The sequence below is a fragment of the Pteropus medius genome, unplaced genomic scaffold (assembly GCF_902729225.1).
Source record: "Pteropus medius unplaced genomic scaffold, Ma_sr-lr_union100, whole genome shotgun sequence".
Classification (NCBI taxonomy): domain Eukaryota; kingdom Metazoa; phylum Chordata; class Mammalia; order Chiroptera; family Pteropodidae; genus Pteropus; species Pteropus medius.
The window spans coordinates 19736341-19754384 of record NW_024352787.1 but is presented as its reverse complement, the minus strand read 5'-3'; the positions used below and the strand labels follow the sequence as shown (position 1 = coordinate 19754384).

Sequence of the window (18044 nt, the reverse complement as noted above, 5' to 3'; positions counted from 1 at the left end):
GTGGATTGCTTGTTGAATCTTAACAGGTGGCCCCAGAGGGATACAGGTTTGGGCTAAACTTGGCCTGCAGCTGAACCTCTCTCAGGACTGTGCCACTGGACACCTACTACACAAAGTCATGCTAAAGACCAGGAGACTTAGGAGCTTTGCTTAGTACATAGAAACAGACACAGAAAGGCAGCCAAAATGAGAAGACAAAGAAGCAGAAACCATATGAGAGAACAGAACAGAGATCCAGGAAAAATGGAGTAGAGCAATCTAACAGATGCAGAGTTCAAAACACTGGTTATAAAAATGTTCAATGAACTTAGGGAGTGAGAACTTTAACAAAGAGATTAAAAAAACATAAAAATAGAAATGGAAATTATAAAAGGGAAGCAATCAGAAATGAAGAACACATTATGTGAGATGAAGAGTATGTGAGAGGGAATCAACAGAGTGGATGAAGAAAAGGATCAAACCACTAATATAGAGGATGGGGAAGTCAAGGACACTTAATCAGAACAGCAAGAAAAAAGAAGCCAAGACTATAGTAATAATTTAAGGAGCCTATGGGACACAATTAAATGTAAAAACATCTGTGTCATTGGGGTACCTGAAGGAAAACAAAATGTTGAAGAGCTATTTGAAGAAATAATGATAGAAAACTTCTCTCATCTGGTGAAGGATATAGACATACAACCCCAGAAAGCTTAGAGTCCCAAAAAAGATGAACTCGAAGAAGCCCATATCAAGACACATTATAATTAAAATGCCAAAGGTTAAATACAAAGAGAGAATCTTAACAGCAGCAAAAGAAAAGCAGTTAGTTACCTACAAGGGCGCACTCATAAGACTGGCTGCCGATTTCTCAAAAGAAACTATGCAGGACAGAAGGGCTTGGCATAAAATAGTCAATGTGATGAAAACCCAGGATCTACAATCAAAAATACTTTATCCAGCAAAGCTATAATTTAGAGTTGAAGGACAGATAAAGAGCTTCCCAGATAAAAATAAGCTAAAGGAATTTATGTACACCAAGCCAGTATTATAGGAAATGTTGAAGGGATTTCTTTAAGAAGAAAAATCATGTATCAAAAACAGGAATAAAGAATGGTAATAACTACATACATATCAACAAGTAGTTCAAATGGAAAAAAATTAAGTGCTCCAACCAAAAGATAGGGTGGCTGAATGGATAAGAAAACAAGGCCCTTACATATGCTGCCTACAAGAGACTCACTTCAGATTAAAAAACACACACAGACTAAAAGGAAGGGGATGGAAAAAGATATTGCCTTGATAGACCTAGAGGGTATTGTGTTGAATGAAGTAAGTCAGATATAGAAAGTAAATACCACATGATTTCACGTACTTGTGGAATCTAAAGAACAAAATAAACAACAACAAAAACAGAAACTCATTGATACAGAGAATATTTTGATGGTTACTAGATGTAAGGGGAGTTGGGGGGATAGTGAAAAAGGACAAAGGGAAAAGAAGTACAAATGAATAGTTACAAAATAGACATGGAGATATAAAGTGTAGCATAGGGAAAATAGTTAACAAGCTATAATAAGTATGTAAGGGAGAAGAGGGGTACTAGATTTAGTGGGGTGATCACTTTGTGAGTTATATAGATCTCTAAGCACTATGCTGTACAACCGAAACTAATATATTATTGTATGCCAACTATAATTGAAAAAAAATTCATTGAATTGTATAATGTAGATATGAACAACTAATTGTCAATTATATTTCAATAAAGCTGGAAAAAAATTTTGACAAAACTGTTCCTAACTGGAGCAATTTCTAAACAAATATCTAAATCAATATATTTTTTGACACCCTGGCATCGTCCATGTCCTTTTTAAAACCAATTCTCCTCTTAATTATAACAGTAGTTAAAAATTCAACTGTATCTTTCTCTTCTTTTGTTACTTAAATAATCTTAAAACTCAGCTGGATGGACAGACCATAATCTGACCGCAGATGAAAACGCCTCATCTGCACTGAGTTATCGAGATCACCAGTGAATCTAGGAGTGAGAGTTTAGAAGAAAAACCCTGACATTGGAGCATGGAGCCTCAGCACTTTCCATTCTGAAGTCTGGGCAACCAGCAGCATAGGGGGGACTCAATCTAGTGGAACACATCTCTTGTTTTTCCTTTAGAACTTGGCCCAACTCTATATCTTTAAATGGAAAATAAAATTATTTTTCTTGGTTGACCTCACAGATTACAAGGACTTTGTCAGCTTACAATCCACCCCTCTCCCGACTTTTTTTTACTTTTTACACCTACAGCACCTGGTCTTCCTAGGTGGTCTCCCATCCAAGTACTAACCAGACCTGTTCCTGCTTAGCTTTCAAGATCAGATGGGATTGGGCTTGTTCAGGGTGGCATGGCCATAGACTGAAATCATTTTTCTTGAGTCATTCTTAATTTGTATTTTCCATCAATACCTTTCCCTATTATTCATTTTTCTACTCTATTAATAAACTTTGGATTTGAAAGATGACCTATTCTTTTCCCACTAAAATGATCTAGAGCACCAACAACGAGAAATATGTTTTATTTCTCTAGTTATCTTTTCTAGGCAGTGCAATTTTGGGGAATAGGGAGACTGGTTTTCCTCTTTGTACAGATTCCATGAAGGCTGTAGTAAATGGCACCCTGACTGAAATTTTTGGGAGACATTTTAACTGCATTTCATAAATAAACTTTTCACTCTCCATAAATATTTTGAATTAAATTTTCCTTTGTATAACTCTTCGCTTTCACAAGAGTGTTACACTATCCAATTCAACATGGTGAATATAGGGCTCATCTCAGTTTGCGATATAGTGTGGTATAGGGCTGCTTGGAGCATGGCAGGAGCAGGTTTCCAGGCAAACAGATAGGTCTCCACTCTTGCAAAAATACATTCTCAATGTCCAACTTATTAAAAGAGCAAGCACCAGATTTGAGTTTGAGCAATGGTTGTACATGTAGGAACCCTTATATATTTGTAAAATGGGATTTCAATCCTTCATCGAGCCTTAACCAACCTACAAAACTAATATTGTAAGAAATAAATACGTAGACACGACCGACAAAGTTATTATCCTTCTGTTTATCATCTTCAGGTTCATCTCTAACTGAAAGCACATCTCCAGCAATCATATGTAGAACATCACATTAGTAGTTTTGATTATCCGAGAATTCTACAACCTATCTACCATGAATAGGAGAGTATCAGAAAGCATCAATGCATCCTAGATAAACAATTCTGTAGCTAATACCATAGTTTTCTCTAGATCATAAGATCAGGTCTTTGGATATCTTCCTTACTGAACAAACTGTACACCTAAAAAGGAGGATTTTATTGTATGTGAATTATATCTCAATAAATCTGATTTTTTAAAATTAAAAAGTAGTCATGGGGATGCAGAGTACAGCACAGAAAATATATAGTCTATAATATTGTAATAACTATATACGGTGTTAGGTGAATACTAGACTTATCAGAGTGATCACTTAATAAGGTATATAAATGTCTAATCACTATGTTGCACACCTGAAACTAATTATTGTCAACTGTAATTGAAAAATAAATTAAAAAATAAAAATAAATATATTTTTATAAGAAGAAAATTAAAGAGAGTGGAGTTTCACTGTCAAAGTAACAGGTTGTTTGAACCTGGGGAGCCATGACAAGTATAGAAGTTATTTGGCCCAAGTGAAGCATGAATGAGAAGGGAGAAATGAGCATGGCTTGTGGCAGGAGTGGCAGGTGGGAGGTGGGATGGAGGTGGTACTCACCACTGCCTCTTCCACTGGCTCCTCAGCCTGGGTGTCCAGTCCAGGGTCCAGCACAACAGCAGATGTTGCAGTGGCAGGAGGCTCCTCTGTTTTTGGCTCAGTGGTTGGAGCCTGTTCAGATTCAGCCTTTGATTATTTGTTTTGAAGGTTAGAGAAAAAAGATTCAACATATGAATACATAGCATTACAAAACACCAGACAATTAAGATTTTGCTCATCATCCTACAGGCAAGCAGCTTCATTAAGACTGTCCTGGAAAAAAGTTTTATACATTTGGCATCATGGGCCTTTACAGAACTGGAAAGTCTAGAAATGGACTCTATAAACTTCTCTTTTAGCATCCTCGAGGACTGTCATTTCCCTTGAAATTAGGCCAAGACTTACCATTTTGGCTATTCATATTCATTATCTGCAACATTTTGACTATTCACTTCCTTATGACATCTATAAGAGATGCTGAAATTCAGGCACTTTATGTTATTTAATGAGAAGGGAGGGGGGTGGTCCTAGAAGCTCCCACTATTGCCAGCTGGAAGGAGTAAGAGCATAGTTCTGAGAACTCCCAGCTCTTTTGATATATATTGCACCAAATAATTGAGGGGTCATTCCAAAATTCAGATCAAAATACATTAATTTGCACAAGGAAGTATTCTCCATGGTACCAATTAGACCCTTCTAATCACATGGACAACAGTGAGGTATTTTCATCCCATTGTGACTTCTATGCATAGATATCACCCTGATTCCAATTATATGCTGAATCAAGCCCCTGGAATCTCTTAGCTCTAGACTTTTTTTAGTTTTAAAATTAGCAATATTAAATAATAACACATCATTAAAAACACCATTGCCAATGGATATTACCACCACTACTGAAAAATGTTCCCTCTTTTTCGATTTTGATTAATATAAACAAGCATATTTATTTCACTATTTCACTAAATGGGCAGCTTTTAGAGGGCACGTTAAGATCCTTTTCCATCAGAACATTTACTTAAAAGAGTTTAAAAGTGTTTTCTTAGTAGAGTAAGAAATCACTGATACTTTGTAGAAATCAGTAACTTCTGTCAGAATCTCACCATAAGCAATCAAAAGCCACCTCTAGCTCTGTGTGTCCACCTAAGCTGATGTACATGACAAGTTCCATACGGAAGTGATGGAGAAGTTATGCTGCAATTATAGAAAATGAATAATAAATAGTCTAGCATTGGTTAAATGTACAAAATATTTTTTTGTCACTTAAACAAACCCCCCATTATGACACACACAGCCTTCTCTTTAAAAGGCAGAATAAAATGGAAGGACATCTTAGTAGATGCATGTGCAGATATTTGATGTTTATATGGGATTGTATAACCTTTAAGAGATGCTCTGACACAATTTTTTAAAAAGAATAAAATAAAATTCACTCTAATATGCTCTCAGGAGTTCTTTGTGGGAAAAGATTTCACTTTTATTGTTCGAAAGAATTATCTTTGTAATGAAACAAGTTTTCATAGCAGCAAACAGATTCTATAAGCTCTCAGGGTAAGATCTTATCATTTTGGAAATCAAAGTGATTTTCTATGACAGTATGGTATTAAATGATCTACACAAGAATGACCTACACAAGAAGGACAGGTAGGGTAATCTGACAAAGCACCAAGAAATCCATATGCAGATGGCTGTCCCTCTCTGGGCTGAGTCCATGAGATGAAGAAAGTCTGAAGCCAGATGAAGAGCCAAGAGATTTCATACGAAAAGTCAAATATATATATATCATTGTACATTTTTTTTTAGAAAAGTAAAGATAGCTTAAAATGAAAAAAAATAACCAAAACTATTTGCATCAGAGTCTGAGTTTCTTCGAAGTCTGAAGAAATTTTGAGTTTTATATGAGGCAAGAATAAGTAGGGTGATTTCACAAATGAGTTGAATGCATTTAGACAATGCAACAGAGGCATAGTATGAAGAGGAGGTAGGATCAGTTATATCACCATAAGTCACAACACAGCATGGCAACTTAACAACTTAAATTCCAGGGGATTAAAATGACTCACTGAATGATGAGTAAGGATGAAACACAACAGCATGACTGTACATAAAATCAGCTACTCAAATTTGGAAATAGAAGTTCCCTTTCTAGTCACTCGAAGATAATGTAAAATTGTAATTATTTTGTCAAGGTAGAAAGAAAAACAAGAGTAAATTGTGGATGAAATCCCATGGAAAGATCTAAAATAGTCCTGTTGGAATTGTATCCTGCTTCAATCACTTTTTTTACTATAAGATGTCTCCCTTGACAGACATTGCAAATGGGTTGATACCTTGCCATTCCCACTGAGGAGCACTGGTAATGATTTCTTATTGTTTGCTTGAGTAGTGATCATTATTGGTGGCAGCAGGATGCCACAACAATGATTTAACTCAGAAACTCAGAAATGGAATTTTCACGTTAGGAAAAAACGAGTAATGTAAACTTGGCCCACATTGTTCCGGTATCTTCTGTGATAAGATGGAAGGAAGGTCAAACAGAGGAAGAGATGGAGAAAGAAAGTGGGGCTAAGAGTCTAGTCATATTCCAATATGGCATCTGCTGTATAGTCCTGCTTCTCTGAGTTTGGGAGAGCTAATTTGGTGAGAAGTGCAAAAGGCCGTGGAAGCAACTCTGACCCCTGAGCAAGACTGGCAGATTCGAAGGGTTTATACCTGAACTCCAGGAATGTGCTAAAGGGCTATAACATGCAGTCTGGGAAGGTATGCCATTGACTACCAACTTCAACCTTTACCTCACTCAGTACAGTCAATGACCAAATGTTGGGAAACTGTCCTGATCCTGGGAAGATCTTGTATAATCACTGTGATTTCCTAGTTCTCCATATGGAGAGCCAATGCCAAAGCTAATGCAATGCTGGGCATAGTGAAGCTAAGTTCTTCAGTGGAAAGGAGGTGTCTGTTTCAGCAACTACATAACAAGAGAAAAGAAGGATAGGCAATGTAAGCCCCTAGAACCAGCTGTGGGGGTTAGTGATGTTCAGAGAAACTTAAAAACACTGGATTCTGTGCCTGGACTTTTACATCAGAGTAATTGGTTTGAGTTTAATTATGACCCATTGTCTTTCCTTTATACCAGAATTTCTCCATTTTTCTTAACCCATTCACAACTGACTATCATCCTCCAGCATCGTTACAATGCTTAATCCATCATCACCGAGGCTGAGACTCACCAATGAATGTGAAACATGAGTCTCTCTGGCTCCATTATTAACACCAATATAATTTGTATTTGAAACATTTGAAATCTTTATTCAAAGTCCACAGACTCCACATTTCACTTGGTTACCCAAAAGGCAAAAGTATGACAATCTATGACAAGGTATTAGAGATACACTTGCCTGTGAAAAATATCAAATTAACCTTTAATACAAACTTCCCAGAACAGAATTCCTTACTTAGAAGTGTAATCATCTAAAAGGAAAAATTCATTCTACTTAAACTCAATTCCAAGCTTTCAACGTGAAAGCCAGGAACTGGGATAATTGTATACCATTCTCATGGGAAAACCAGTGAGCTATGAATAACCCTTGTATACTAATCCTTAAAGAGCCAAAATCCTCTATAGTATATCACTGAAAAGCTCACAAGTATCATCACTCAAGGTGTCTTCATTCAATTTCACTGGTAAGCTCCTACTAGAAAGGTTTCCCATGAAAATTGTAACATCCATCTTGTAGGAATCTCTTCTACCATCAAGAGTAACTCTGCTTTCTCCCGACTCTTTAGTTAAGCTTTTCTCTCATCTTGTGTTTCTTTAAAGTAGGAATCACATCTCTACTATGCATTATTTTTTTTTCTATAACTCACAAAAAGAAGGAAAGAAATGAGAAATGAAGCAGCTTCAAGTTCAAGAAGAAGCAAGGATCTATTTTGAAAGATGAATTCTTGAGGCAATTTCATTTTCAGTTCTGTAGCTTAACTTATAGTCACATGAAAACATCCGTGTCCTTGATGAATTTATTGTGTTCTACTGAAGCACATAATTATGAGACTTTTGCTAGGATCACTGTGCCTTTATAAATTAGAAGCAACCACATTCAAAGACACACTCTAAGATTTTTTAGAAGATTTCCTTCCTGTTTTCTAGAAAAGAAGGAGCTTCAGAAACCACATTCTGAATATTCAAGCTCTAGATAACCTAGAATCATCAATCTTAGAACATTCAGCAGTAACTATCAACTTCTCAAAAATACAAATCAAAATCAACTTACCAAGTTACAGATCATATTCTGGTCTGTCTGCATCGTGAATAATGAAGTATCCTGGGGCTGAAAATTGGGGAGAAAACAGAAGATTTAAAAGTAGTAAGTTTCTAGTTAATTTGCTAAAAAAGCAACAACAAAGGTATTTAAATTAGCTCCCAACAATTATGTCAATAAACAAATTATAAAGTTTTTGAAAGTCTCCTTGTATTATAATCAAAAAAGCAAAAAATACAAAAGTAATTTTTAACAGTAGTGATTCTAAATATAAATCTGAGCTAGGAGAAAATGAGGATCTGACGAGAGAGACATTAAGTAAAGGGCCGTGTCTTCTGGGGTATCTTTGGTCTGCAGCTTCTTTTCTGAACATCTACATTGATTTAGAATTTAGTTGCTCTAAGCTACAGATTTAAACTTTTTAAGTGTTTTTTCCAACACTTTTTAAGTGTTGGAAACTCAATCTTACTATCTCACCTAAGTGTAACTTCTACAGGTTAATTATGAGCCATAACTTTAAAAATTTTATACAATTCATTGACCTAACGACCTAAAATCAAGCTGGTATAATCTAAGGAAACAGTGATCTCTAAAGGAATAGTCATCTCTCATTATATTGTTAGCCAGGAAAGACCTAAAGAGTCTTTCCTTGGAAATATAACCAGTTTAAAAAAAAAAAAAAAACCTAAAAATTTGACATCAAAGGCTCTCCGACAGAAAAGATAAGCCAATAATGTTTGGTTAAAGTTGGTGGATTGAACATAGGCAATTACCTCTGTTACCTCCAGAATTCAAACTAAAGAACAGTAAAGGGAATTTTACAAAGAAAAAATTTTAAGGCATAGAACCATAAGCATAATAATAATGGGGAGAAAAATAAGAGCAACAAAATTTTGAAATCAAAAAGCACACAAATGAACAATAAGTAACTTGGTGGAAACAAAAATATCTGTATCCTAAGGTAGGTGTAAGAAATGCTAAAAGGCAACCAAATTTGTTACTCAGAAACAGTGGGAACTATGGGAAATGGAAGTTAGGGTGGTTTTAAAGACAGGAGAAGTGGTTGAAAAGTCTATTATAGAAGCAATTAGACCATGAGATACTCTCATCTACATGAAAACCAAGCAATATGCCTTTCTGCTCCAGCACAAGACTTGAAGTTATTTTCATAGAGGCTGAAATAGAAGGTCTGGAGGATACCCGGGCATATTAGGAAAGTAGCTGGATAAAGTGAGCATTTACCTAACAAATATTGAGAACATGGTCCCCTCTCTCCCCCATCCCTAACTTCTTCCTCATTAACCTGTCATTACACTGGCAGCCAGGCTTGTACAGGGGACCAGAAGAGTCTCCCCAGAGAAATTTGATCAGCTCGAGAAAAAAATGCCTAACGAATCTGACATCAGGGGCTCCTCAACAGGAAAAATAAGCCGGAAAATTCTAGAACAATGCCCACAGTTAATGAGCTCTACTTACCTCTACAAGTTTCCTGCCAGCTTTTTAGTCTCCTACTCTTAGTATGAGTAGACAGCCAAGATCACCAGACATGTAAGAAAAGTCTCAAATATCAAAAGGAGAAAATAAATAGCAAAAAAAACCAAAACAGACAAAAAAAAAAAAAAGACTTTCAGGGGAAAAAAATTCTTCGAAAATTATGATTATAATCCCCTCAGAGATACAATGGCTTATCCATGACATAAGAGGATGCTGTTAAAAACAAATATTCAGTAAACAAAAAGAGCTTTTGAAAATGAAAAATATATAAAAGTCTGTTAGAAGAGTTGGAAAGCAGAGAACGATGACAAAGTAAAGGAAATAGCAAAGAAAAATCATTAGAAGACTAGCTCAGGAAGCCAACATATGAAAAAGAGAAGTGTGACAGGATAAGAGAACAAAGAAAACAAAAGAGAAAACATTGATAAATAAAAAATATCCCCCAAACTTAAAAACATAAATTTTTAGATTAAAAGGGCCTAGGACAATGTATGAAAATAAACTCAGATCGTCGTGTACCTCTGTAAAATTTCAGAAACTCTGGGGGAAAAAAATTCTACAAACTTCCAGAGAGAAACAGAGAAAAAAAGAGTGGAAGGGGTGTATAAGAGGGAGGGAGGGAGGGAGAGAGAGAGGAAGCGGGTGGAGGAAGGAGGAGAAAGAGAAAGAGAAAGAAAGAGAGACAGACAGAAGGAAGGAGAATATTTTTTCACAAAATATCAAGAATCAAAAGGACAGATTCTCAGTAGCAACACTAGAAGGTAGAATTGAGTGGAGCAATGGCTTCGAAATTCTAAGGGAAACAATTTACAACTTCTAATATAATATCCAAACAAGCAGTCCATATGTACATAGATAAAGACATTTTCAGATGTATAACATGCACACTTTTCTCAGGAAGCTATGGAAGGATGTGCTTTATATTTGTGGATGAAGACATATTTTGATTTGTGAAATTAAAACTTAAATGAGGAAGATTTATGTCCAGAGAAGAGTGGATTGACATAAGAGAGAAGTGAAGGAAATCCCCAGGCAGACGTAACAGGAGAACCTGTGGAATCAGCTGTGCCATAGACACAGAGTCCTCAGTTTAGACTGGAGCAGTCCAGAAGGCAGACAGTCAAGTTCTTCAAGAAGAGAAAACTGTTTGAATATTTGTTTTCCAACAAAATGAGAGGAGATTTATCTAACTACAGAGTATGGGGAAATCAGAGTAGAAAACTAAGCAAACCAACAAACAAAAAGACACTACAATTACTTCCTCAAAGGAAAACAAAAAGTTGGCATAAAAGGAAATATAAACTTCATGAATTGGGGACTAATAGCATTTATATCATTATTCCTACAGACTGTCGATGGCGGAACTATATCAGAGCAAGGTGGACTGCAAAGGTAGGAGGTTGAAAGTGCTTTACGTCCTCACTTTCCTGAGAGATGAGTCAATAGATAACGCTTTAGATATCAAAAAATAGCATTATAAGAAAGTCATGCACACGTGGGTGGGTGAAACCAGAGAATCTGTTAAAGGAAGTGTAAATATTTACCTCTAAGAAACAGGAAATGGAAGGGGTATGTGATAGTCTAAAGTTTTTAAACAAAAAACATCTTATAAAATTTTGTACTTTTTAAATTTTGCACATTTATAACTGATAAAAATACAAAATTTAAAAATGAGAAATGAAAAACAATTCTTATGACCCAAACTTTCAAGATTTTTATGTAGTTGTCTTCGAAGAGATAAACTGTCATCTCTCTTTGTGTTTGCGTGTATCTGTATTTAGGTGTGGGTTTGTGTGTGGGTTTTATATTTTCATAGGTAACATGGGAAAAGTAATCAAACTTTTCAATCAAGAAATTCTAAATGTTAAAATTTGAAAATTTTCATGTCTAATATTCTAAAACAAAGCATTCATCACAGACGAGCTTCTATTTGAAGTCTCCTTTTAAGAAGTTTTCAGAACTTATTCCACGAGCTTGATAGACATGTGGTCCGCCTTTACATGGGTTACAACTGTCCACTTGTTGGGACATATACAGTGAATGGGATAGTCCATCTTGTGGCTCCTCTTCCACTAACTGACTTGTAAGGAAAATACTGCCTTTTGGCCAGAGCCAACCTGTGATTTCTGATCTTCCAATGGTTCCTTTTTGGAGGACCACTGAAGAGGGAAGTTTCTGTGTTGTATGACTCTTACATGAATCTTTAGAAAAATGCTCCTGAAACATCTCATATTTTCTAAAGACCAATTTCATTAGTTCAAAACAATCCTGTTTCCTCTTTTCCAACAAGCTGAATCTAGTGGATCTCTAAGATCAGAGCAACTTCTAGATTCAGGAGAGGAATCAGCAGAAGGAAGAAATCTGTGGTATAACTAATAACATTAACAACAGCTAACTACACCATGGAGGACTTAGTATGTGCTGTTGGGCATATCTCATTTAATATTCACAACATTCTACAATGTTGATACTATTACTGTTTTCATTACTGAATTTGTAAGTAGTAGGGTGAAGTTTTATGCAGACATACTTAATCATTATGCCATACCAGTTGCAAGAGGTCCTTATTTTAAAAATTTGCATTATTTTCAACAGATGGATTTTGATAGTAAATAGATAATAAATCTGTTTCTTACCTGGGTGAATCCATTAAATGAACCACCTGAAGCCTAAATAGAAATGGAAATCAGAGTACATTATTTTTTTCATTTATTTTTGTAGAATCAGTGAATGTCTGTTAGGCAGGTTGGAAAGTAAAGACTACCACAAATTTTAAAATAATACAAAAGGGTGTAGTGCACGGCAGTGCTTAGGAAATGCAAAAGGCTATACTGTATTATTTTAAATAGGCTGACAAAAAAAAAAAAAAGAAAGATTACTTTTACAATCACTGCTGGTGTGTGGCTCAGTGCTAACCAAAATCCACTTTTTCAATAATGAGGAGATAATTCTGTAGAAATGCCATGAGGGGTTAAATAGAATCTAGAAGAAGCATTTCCAGTATTTCTCTAACACATCATTTTATTAGTATTTTTGACGAACACCTATTATGAGATTCTACAATTTCAGTAGGTTCAGGTAGAAGCATTTAATGTGTTTTTATTGGGGTAATCACTCAGGAACAGTAAATTAGTCTGTTCTACATATTTTTGGTACTTGAACAGTAAAAATGAAAGTATAAAATATAAACACAGTAAATGGGTGATTAAATAAACTCTCATTAGTTCCAACATAATCATCCTTCTTTACGTGTTTTTGCTTTTTTGTGGAGTTTTTTGTTTTTTGTCAACTTATTTTGTCAACTTATTTGGTTTGAACAGATTTCAAGAGATAAGAGGTATATGAATGACAATCTGTCAAGGAGATGAGGCAGGCCTCAGAGAAGATAGTGATGAAAAATGAAGTGGGCGGGAAATATCAGGAAAAACAGAACCTACAGAAGTCTTTGGCTAGTCTATACTACACACTAGGATAAGTACCTCTTCTTTATCAGCCTCTATTTCTTGGTACAACATTCCATATCTCTGGTTAGCAATTTCATCTTCAGATAAATCTGAGTTGTTGATGCCATTGTCTTGGGGACTAGCAGAACTTTCGGTGTTAGCATCCTGGGAGGTTCCCAAAACCAGTGGTCTAACTTTTTCTTGGCTTTGTTCCCAACAACAGCTATCAATGGCTTGTTCCTCCCATATATCTGCCAATAAATCCACCTCCAGCCTTTTTTTGCTCTCAACTATATCTAAATGTTCCCAGCAATTGTCTATGGCTCCCATATTTCTGATAGGCCAGTGGTTAATAGAATCAAGCCAATTGGCAAATCTACTTCCTTAGCCATCTGGTATACCAGAGAATTCCAATTTATCCATATTATTCATTGCTAAATCAAAGCTTGGCTGCAATATTTGACCTGGATCTGTTCCCCAAGAGTCTGTTTTTGCAATTCCTGGCAAGGTAATGGTATGACTACAGTTCCCACTCACCATACTTTCAGACCCCTCTATTAATGAATCTTCTGCCTTACATAAACACCAATTGCTTCTGTTTGCATTAGTTTCCAGAGAATAATTGAGATCTGTCCTAGACTGAGCTGCTACTTCATGTTTTACTGATAAAACAACAGCCTGATTTTCATCCTTGTCACCTCCAGGAGCATGTAACACAGCCTCACACTTAATCTTATCATCTGCACTGCCCTGTGCTGTATGATATATTATATCACAGTTAAGAGGGTCTATTAAAAATGTTTTCATGTCTTTTCTATCTCATCCCTCAGGGCTGGCATCTTCAATATTAGATACAGAGTCAGTCTGGAGAGGCGGTTTCAAAATATCTGTGTAATTTTCAGGTTTAGCTCTAAAGCTTTCTATAATTTCACAATCATTTATTACTATGTAAATCCTCTCATCTAGTCATTTGTCTCTGTCACTAAATTCATCCACCGTATCTATCCTTTCCATGTCTTTTTCTAATATGTCAATTTTCTCGAAATACTTTTCATTGGTCTTTATACTCTCCTTACATCTAACTCTTAGATCTTTCCTAGTTTCCTCTTTATTGCTTTTTAAGGTCTCCTGGTCCTGCTTTCCTACTGTCTTAAGTTCTTCTACCCTGTGTCCTGTACTTTCACACACTTTCTCTTCTAATTCCTCTGTACCTTCTAGGATCTTGATATTAATAGCTCCAATGTCTACCTTTTCACATGTCTCCACACCTTCCCACAAAGAATCTTCTATCTTCTGTTTCTCTTCCTCTTCTTCTGACTTTTTAACAACTTCTTCACTTTCTTCAAGTAGGCCACCAGTTTCCATGGCTGGCTTCTCAGAGTCAGGTAAGTCATAAGGCTGCTCCATTTCCATACAAGCCGCAATGGCAAATTCAACCGCAAGCACAAGCTTTGGAGACAGTTGTTCATTTCCACACAGAGGGGCAGGCCCCAGGACACACTTCCCCTGTTCAGCTACAGTGTGCCAGTCAGCAGAAGGAAGCATCCCAGTGGATAATCTCATTTCTTGCTCTGCTTCAGAGAGACATGCAGAGTCTTCCTGAGACCCATCGCGGGTAATTTCCTGGCTGACACTGTCTGTACTAGCATCTGGGCCCCAAATAAATGCACCTAGATCAATTTGACATCTTTGAATTTCTTCAGCCAACCCACTGTCTGGAGTTTCCTCCATGATCAAGTTACAAAGGGAAAGACTTTTTGAAGAGTCAGTCTTTAGAGTGTGCATAACAGCAAAGGAAAAAACAAACAAAAAAAACATAAGATGAAATAGATTATGGTAAGAGTTGATGAGAAACACAAAGCTCTTGAGTCAGGTAGCAACAATTTACAAAACTAGAGAGTATTTAAATTAAATGGCGTAAGGTTAAATCTGTGACAAGCAATGCTGTGACAGAAAAGAAGCTCATTTTAGATAATATACTGTGTATATAATGCATATTAAATACAAAAAATATCCAGAATTTTCCGGATATTTACCTACCGGCTGTACCAAATCAGTGTTTGTCTGTATGAGTAAAAAAGAAATAACAGAATCATAAGGCAAGAAAAGAAAATTCACTAGCACTGTAAAAATCCTATGCTGTCTGGAGTCGACATTCTGCTGAATATTGTGGCTTTCACTGGTTTGAGATTAAATTTTACAACTTCTTTGTGATAGGAATGAGTTTTGTTCTAACACTATTTAAGACTACACAATTGAAACTTGAAGAAAGCATTTGTCATTTTCTAGTGTCCGTAAGAATGTTTTATGGCTATTATCTGACTTCTGTTTTAGCAGATTCTGAAATGCAAAGTTTCAAATAAATAAGCAAGCCTGCTAACCCGAGAATAACATTAAGCCCTAGCAGTCACAAAATTACACAGTATCATCTGCTCCAGCTGAATACCAGAGTAAAATCTTCCCCAAACTCATCCTGCATTTGTTTCTGCCTTTGAGGTGGTTTTCAGATGGAGGATGATCTGATACCAGCCACTCTGCCTGAAGGATTCTCCTCAGCTTCTCCTTGCAGTCTAGAAACTTTGTCTGGACAAAAGGAAACAATACTGGCTAGCTGAGAGGATCAAGAAATGCAAGTACATATGTTCAGGAAGCTGTTTTATGTTTTGTTTTGTTTTGTAATCCTGTCACTGTTACCATTCCTAGCAGGTTTGTCCTCTAAATTATTCAATGTTCCTTATAGGTAGCACCTTCATTGTTACCATCTCCTTCCCCAAAGCCAGGGAAGGAAAGATGTGGTATAGCTGCAACTAAAGATATGAAATACTGAAATAACAAAAAATTAGCATCGTCCTCTTAATCTCCAAGAAAATTAAAACAAAGTCGAGGCTAGAATTCAAATGTCCTGGATGTCAATCCTTTTTGTGATTATACAAAGTCAAACCAGCTCACTATACAGGATGTTTTCAAACAACATTTTTTAGCTTTTCTCTTGAGAGCTTTCCATGGAGCTTTAAGAGTCCTAAGCGGTATAGTATAAATCTGCTGCTGTGGTAGGGAAGGAGGCAGTGATCTTGTTTTAAGGGAAAAAAGTAGCAATGCCAGTTCAGACCACAGGCTCATAAATAGCTAGATCTACCAAACTTTCCTGCTGCTGTCTCACTAAAAAAGAAGAAAACATGAAACTCAAGTTGACTTCTTAAGACCACGTAACCAAGGCTGTTCTAAGACAGTACACAAAGGCTCTACCTAAAGGGAGGTAAAGCTCTGAGTGGATGCAGCCAGTCTCCTAATTTTACAGCACAGATGCTATCAACACAAAGTGCTGTTTGTGTCTTTTTCCCAACTCAAAATTCTGAAAGTACTCATCCTTGCACATCATATTAGCTGAATAAATATCATTAGTAGTAATACCTACCTTTTATTGATACATACCAGGCATTGGGCTAAATACTCTACAACTATTATCTCACTTAATCCTCAAAAAATCCTCTGCAATAGGTGTCATTACCCTTATTTCACAGATGAGAAAAACTGAGGCTTAAAGAGTTTTAGGAATCATTCAAAATTGTATTGTTATAAGAAGTAGAGTATGGACTCAAATCCAGGGCTGTCTGGCTTTAAAGCTCAAATTCTTATTAAGCATCATTAAAAATAAAAATGAAAAAAAGAAGATTCCCTGTACAGAGTAGCCCATGCCTTACATTCTCTCACCCATACTTTTCTTATATTCTATTGAAAAACAATAACAAATGTGCATGTCCTTCACTACAACATTTCCTCTAGCTGCCAACAGTCACAGGAAGAAGCATAAAGGGGCACAACACCAAATTCTTGCTCATCCAGGAGTATGGACCACTGACACTCTCTTCTTCACCATTGCTTCCAGGTGCTGGTAATACTCAGAACCATCAGGGAGATGGAGATTATTCTAGGAGACTACATTATTATTAAAAATGTTTGGGTCTCCTTTCTATTACAGATGAAATCAAATATAACAAGGTTTCCAAATTTCTAGGGATCCAGATGCATCAAAATACAGAGTTCTTAGTACTCTTACCGTCCATAGGTCCCAGGGCAAGGTCTGAAAGCAAACAAACAAAAATATGTTAGTATACAAATCCCAAGACTGTAAAATATAGTGAGATGATAAAAGTTCTTAAAATAAAATCATAAACATTTTGAGATATTTAGTACAACACTGTTCAGTAGAACTTCCTTTGGTGATAAAAATGTTCCATATCTGTGTTGTTCAATATGGTAGCCACAAGTCACATGTGGCTATTGAGAAATGGAAATGTGCTAGTGTAACAGAATCAAATTTTTCATTTTACATAATTTTATTTAATTTAAATAGCTAAATGTTGTTAGTGGCTACCATATTGGATAGCACAGATCTAATCAATGTGTCTTTTGCTATAAAAGTGGAAAATTATATCTGAAACATGATGAATGAGTTTACTTTAATACATATACATACACACACACACACAAAGTAAACAAGGTGTCCAGACATTAGTGTTTATCAGTCTTTGAGGAAATGTGGATCCTAATCATTGCTAATACTATTTTCTCTCCTCTCACACCAAATTGAAGAGGTTGCATTATGACCAGTTTGATGGTAAGTGAACACCAGAAAAATAGTTCTTCAATAAGGTGAATTAAGTAATACACAGCTCAATTAATTGGTAATCTTCTAAATTAGTAGGGTTCCCTCTAAGACATATAAATGATTTATAATTATTACTGACATTTTAATTATAAAGCTTATTGATCTGCGGAATGAATCCACATGGTTCAAAAATGACTTCCTCTGTCTGTGAGGAAAGTGGGGGAGACCTCTCTTATTTCCTCTGTGATTGAGAATTAATGCTAAGCCACATCCTTTTCTGCTCATGTCTTTGTGACTAGAACTGATCCATGTTTATGCACTTGTTTTGAATCACTAAATGTGAACAGAAAATTAGAGAGCATGACACTCTCATCTTAAGAATATGACAGTTTCTAGATAGGACTACAAATATACCGTTTGAATTCTGTACTTCTAAGTCCTGTGGCTCTGACTAAACCCACCTGCTTGTTCTGGGCCTGTT

At 36.0% G+C, this 18044-nt stretch overlaps 1 protein-coding gene and 1 pseudogene across 1 annotated transcript in view; both read right to left on the bottom strand.

Annotated features, from left to right (window-relative positions):
- AMPH (amphiphysin) overlaps positions 1-18044 on the bottom strand; it is a 197073-nt gene that overhangs the window by 26730 nt on the left and 152299 nt on the right. Inside the window, exons 13-17 of the mRNA XM_039849175.1 lie at positions 17012-17035; positions 14995-15018; positions 12148-12180; positions 8030-8086; positions 3783-3908 (exon numbers count right to left, since the gene is read on the bottom strand). Of these exons, the coding sequence (XP_039705109.1) occupies positions 3783-3908; positions 8030-8086; positions 12148-12180; positions 14995-15018; positions 17012-17035 (264 nt within the window). The remainder of the gene's footprint in view (positions 1-3782; positions 3909-8029; positions 8087-12147; positions 12181-14994; positions 15019-17011; positions 17036-18044) is intronic.
- Positions 2276-2394, bottom strand: LOC120591911 (uncharacterized; annotated as a pseudogene).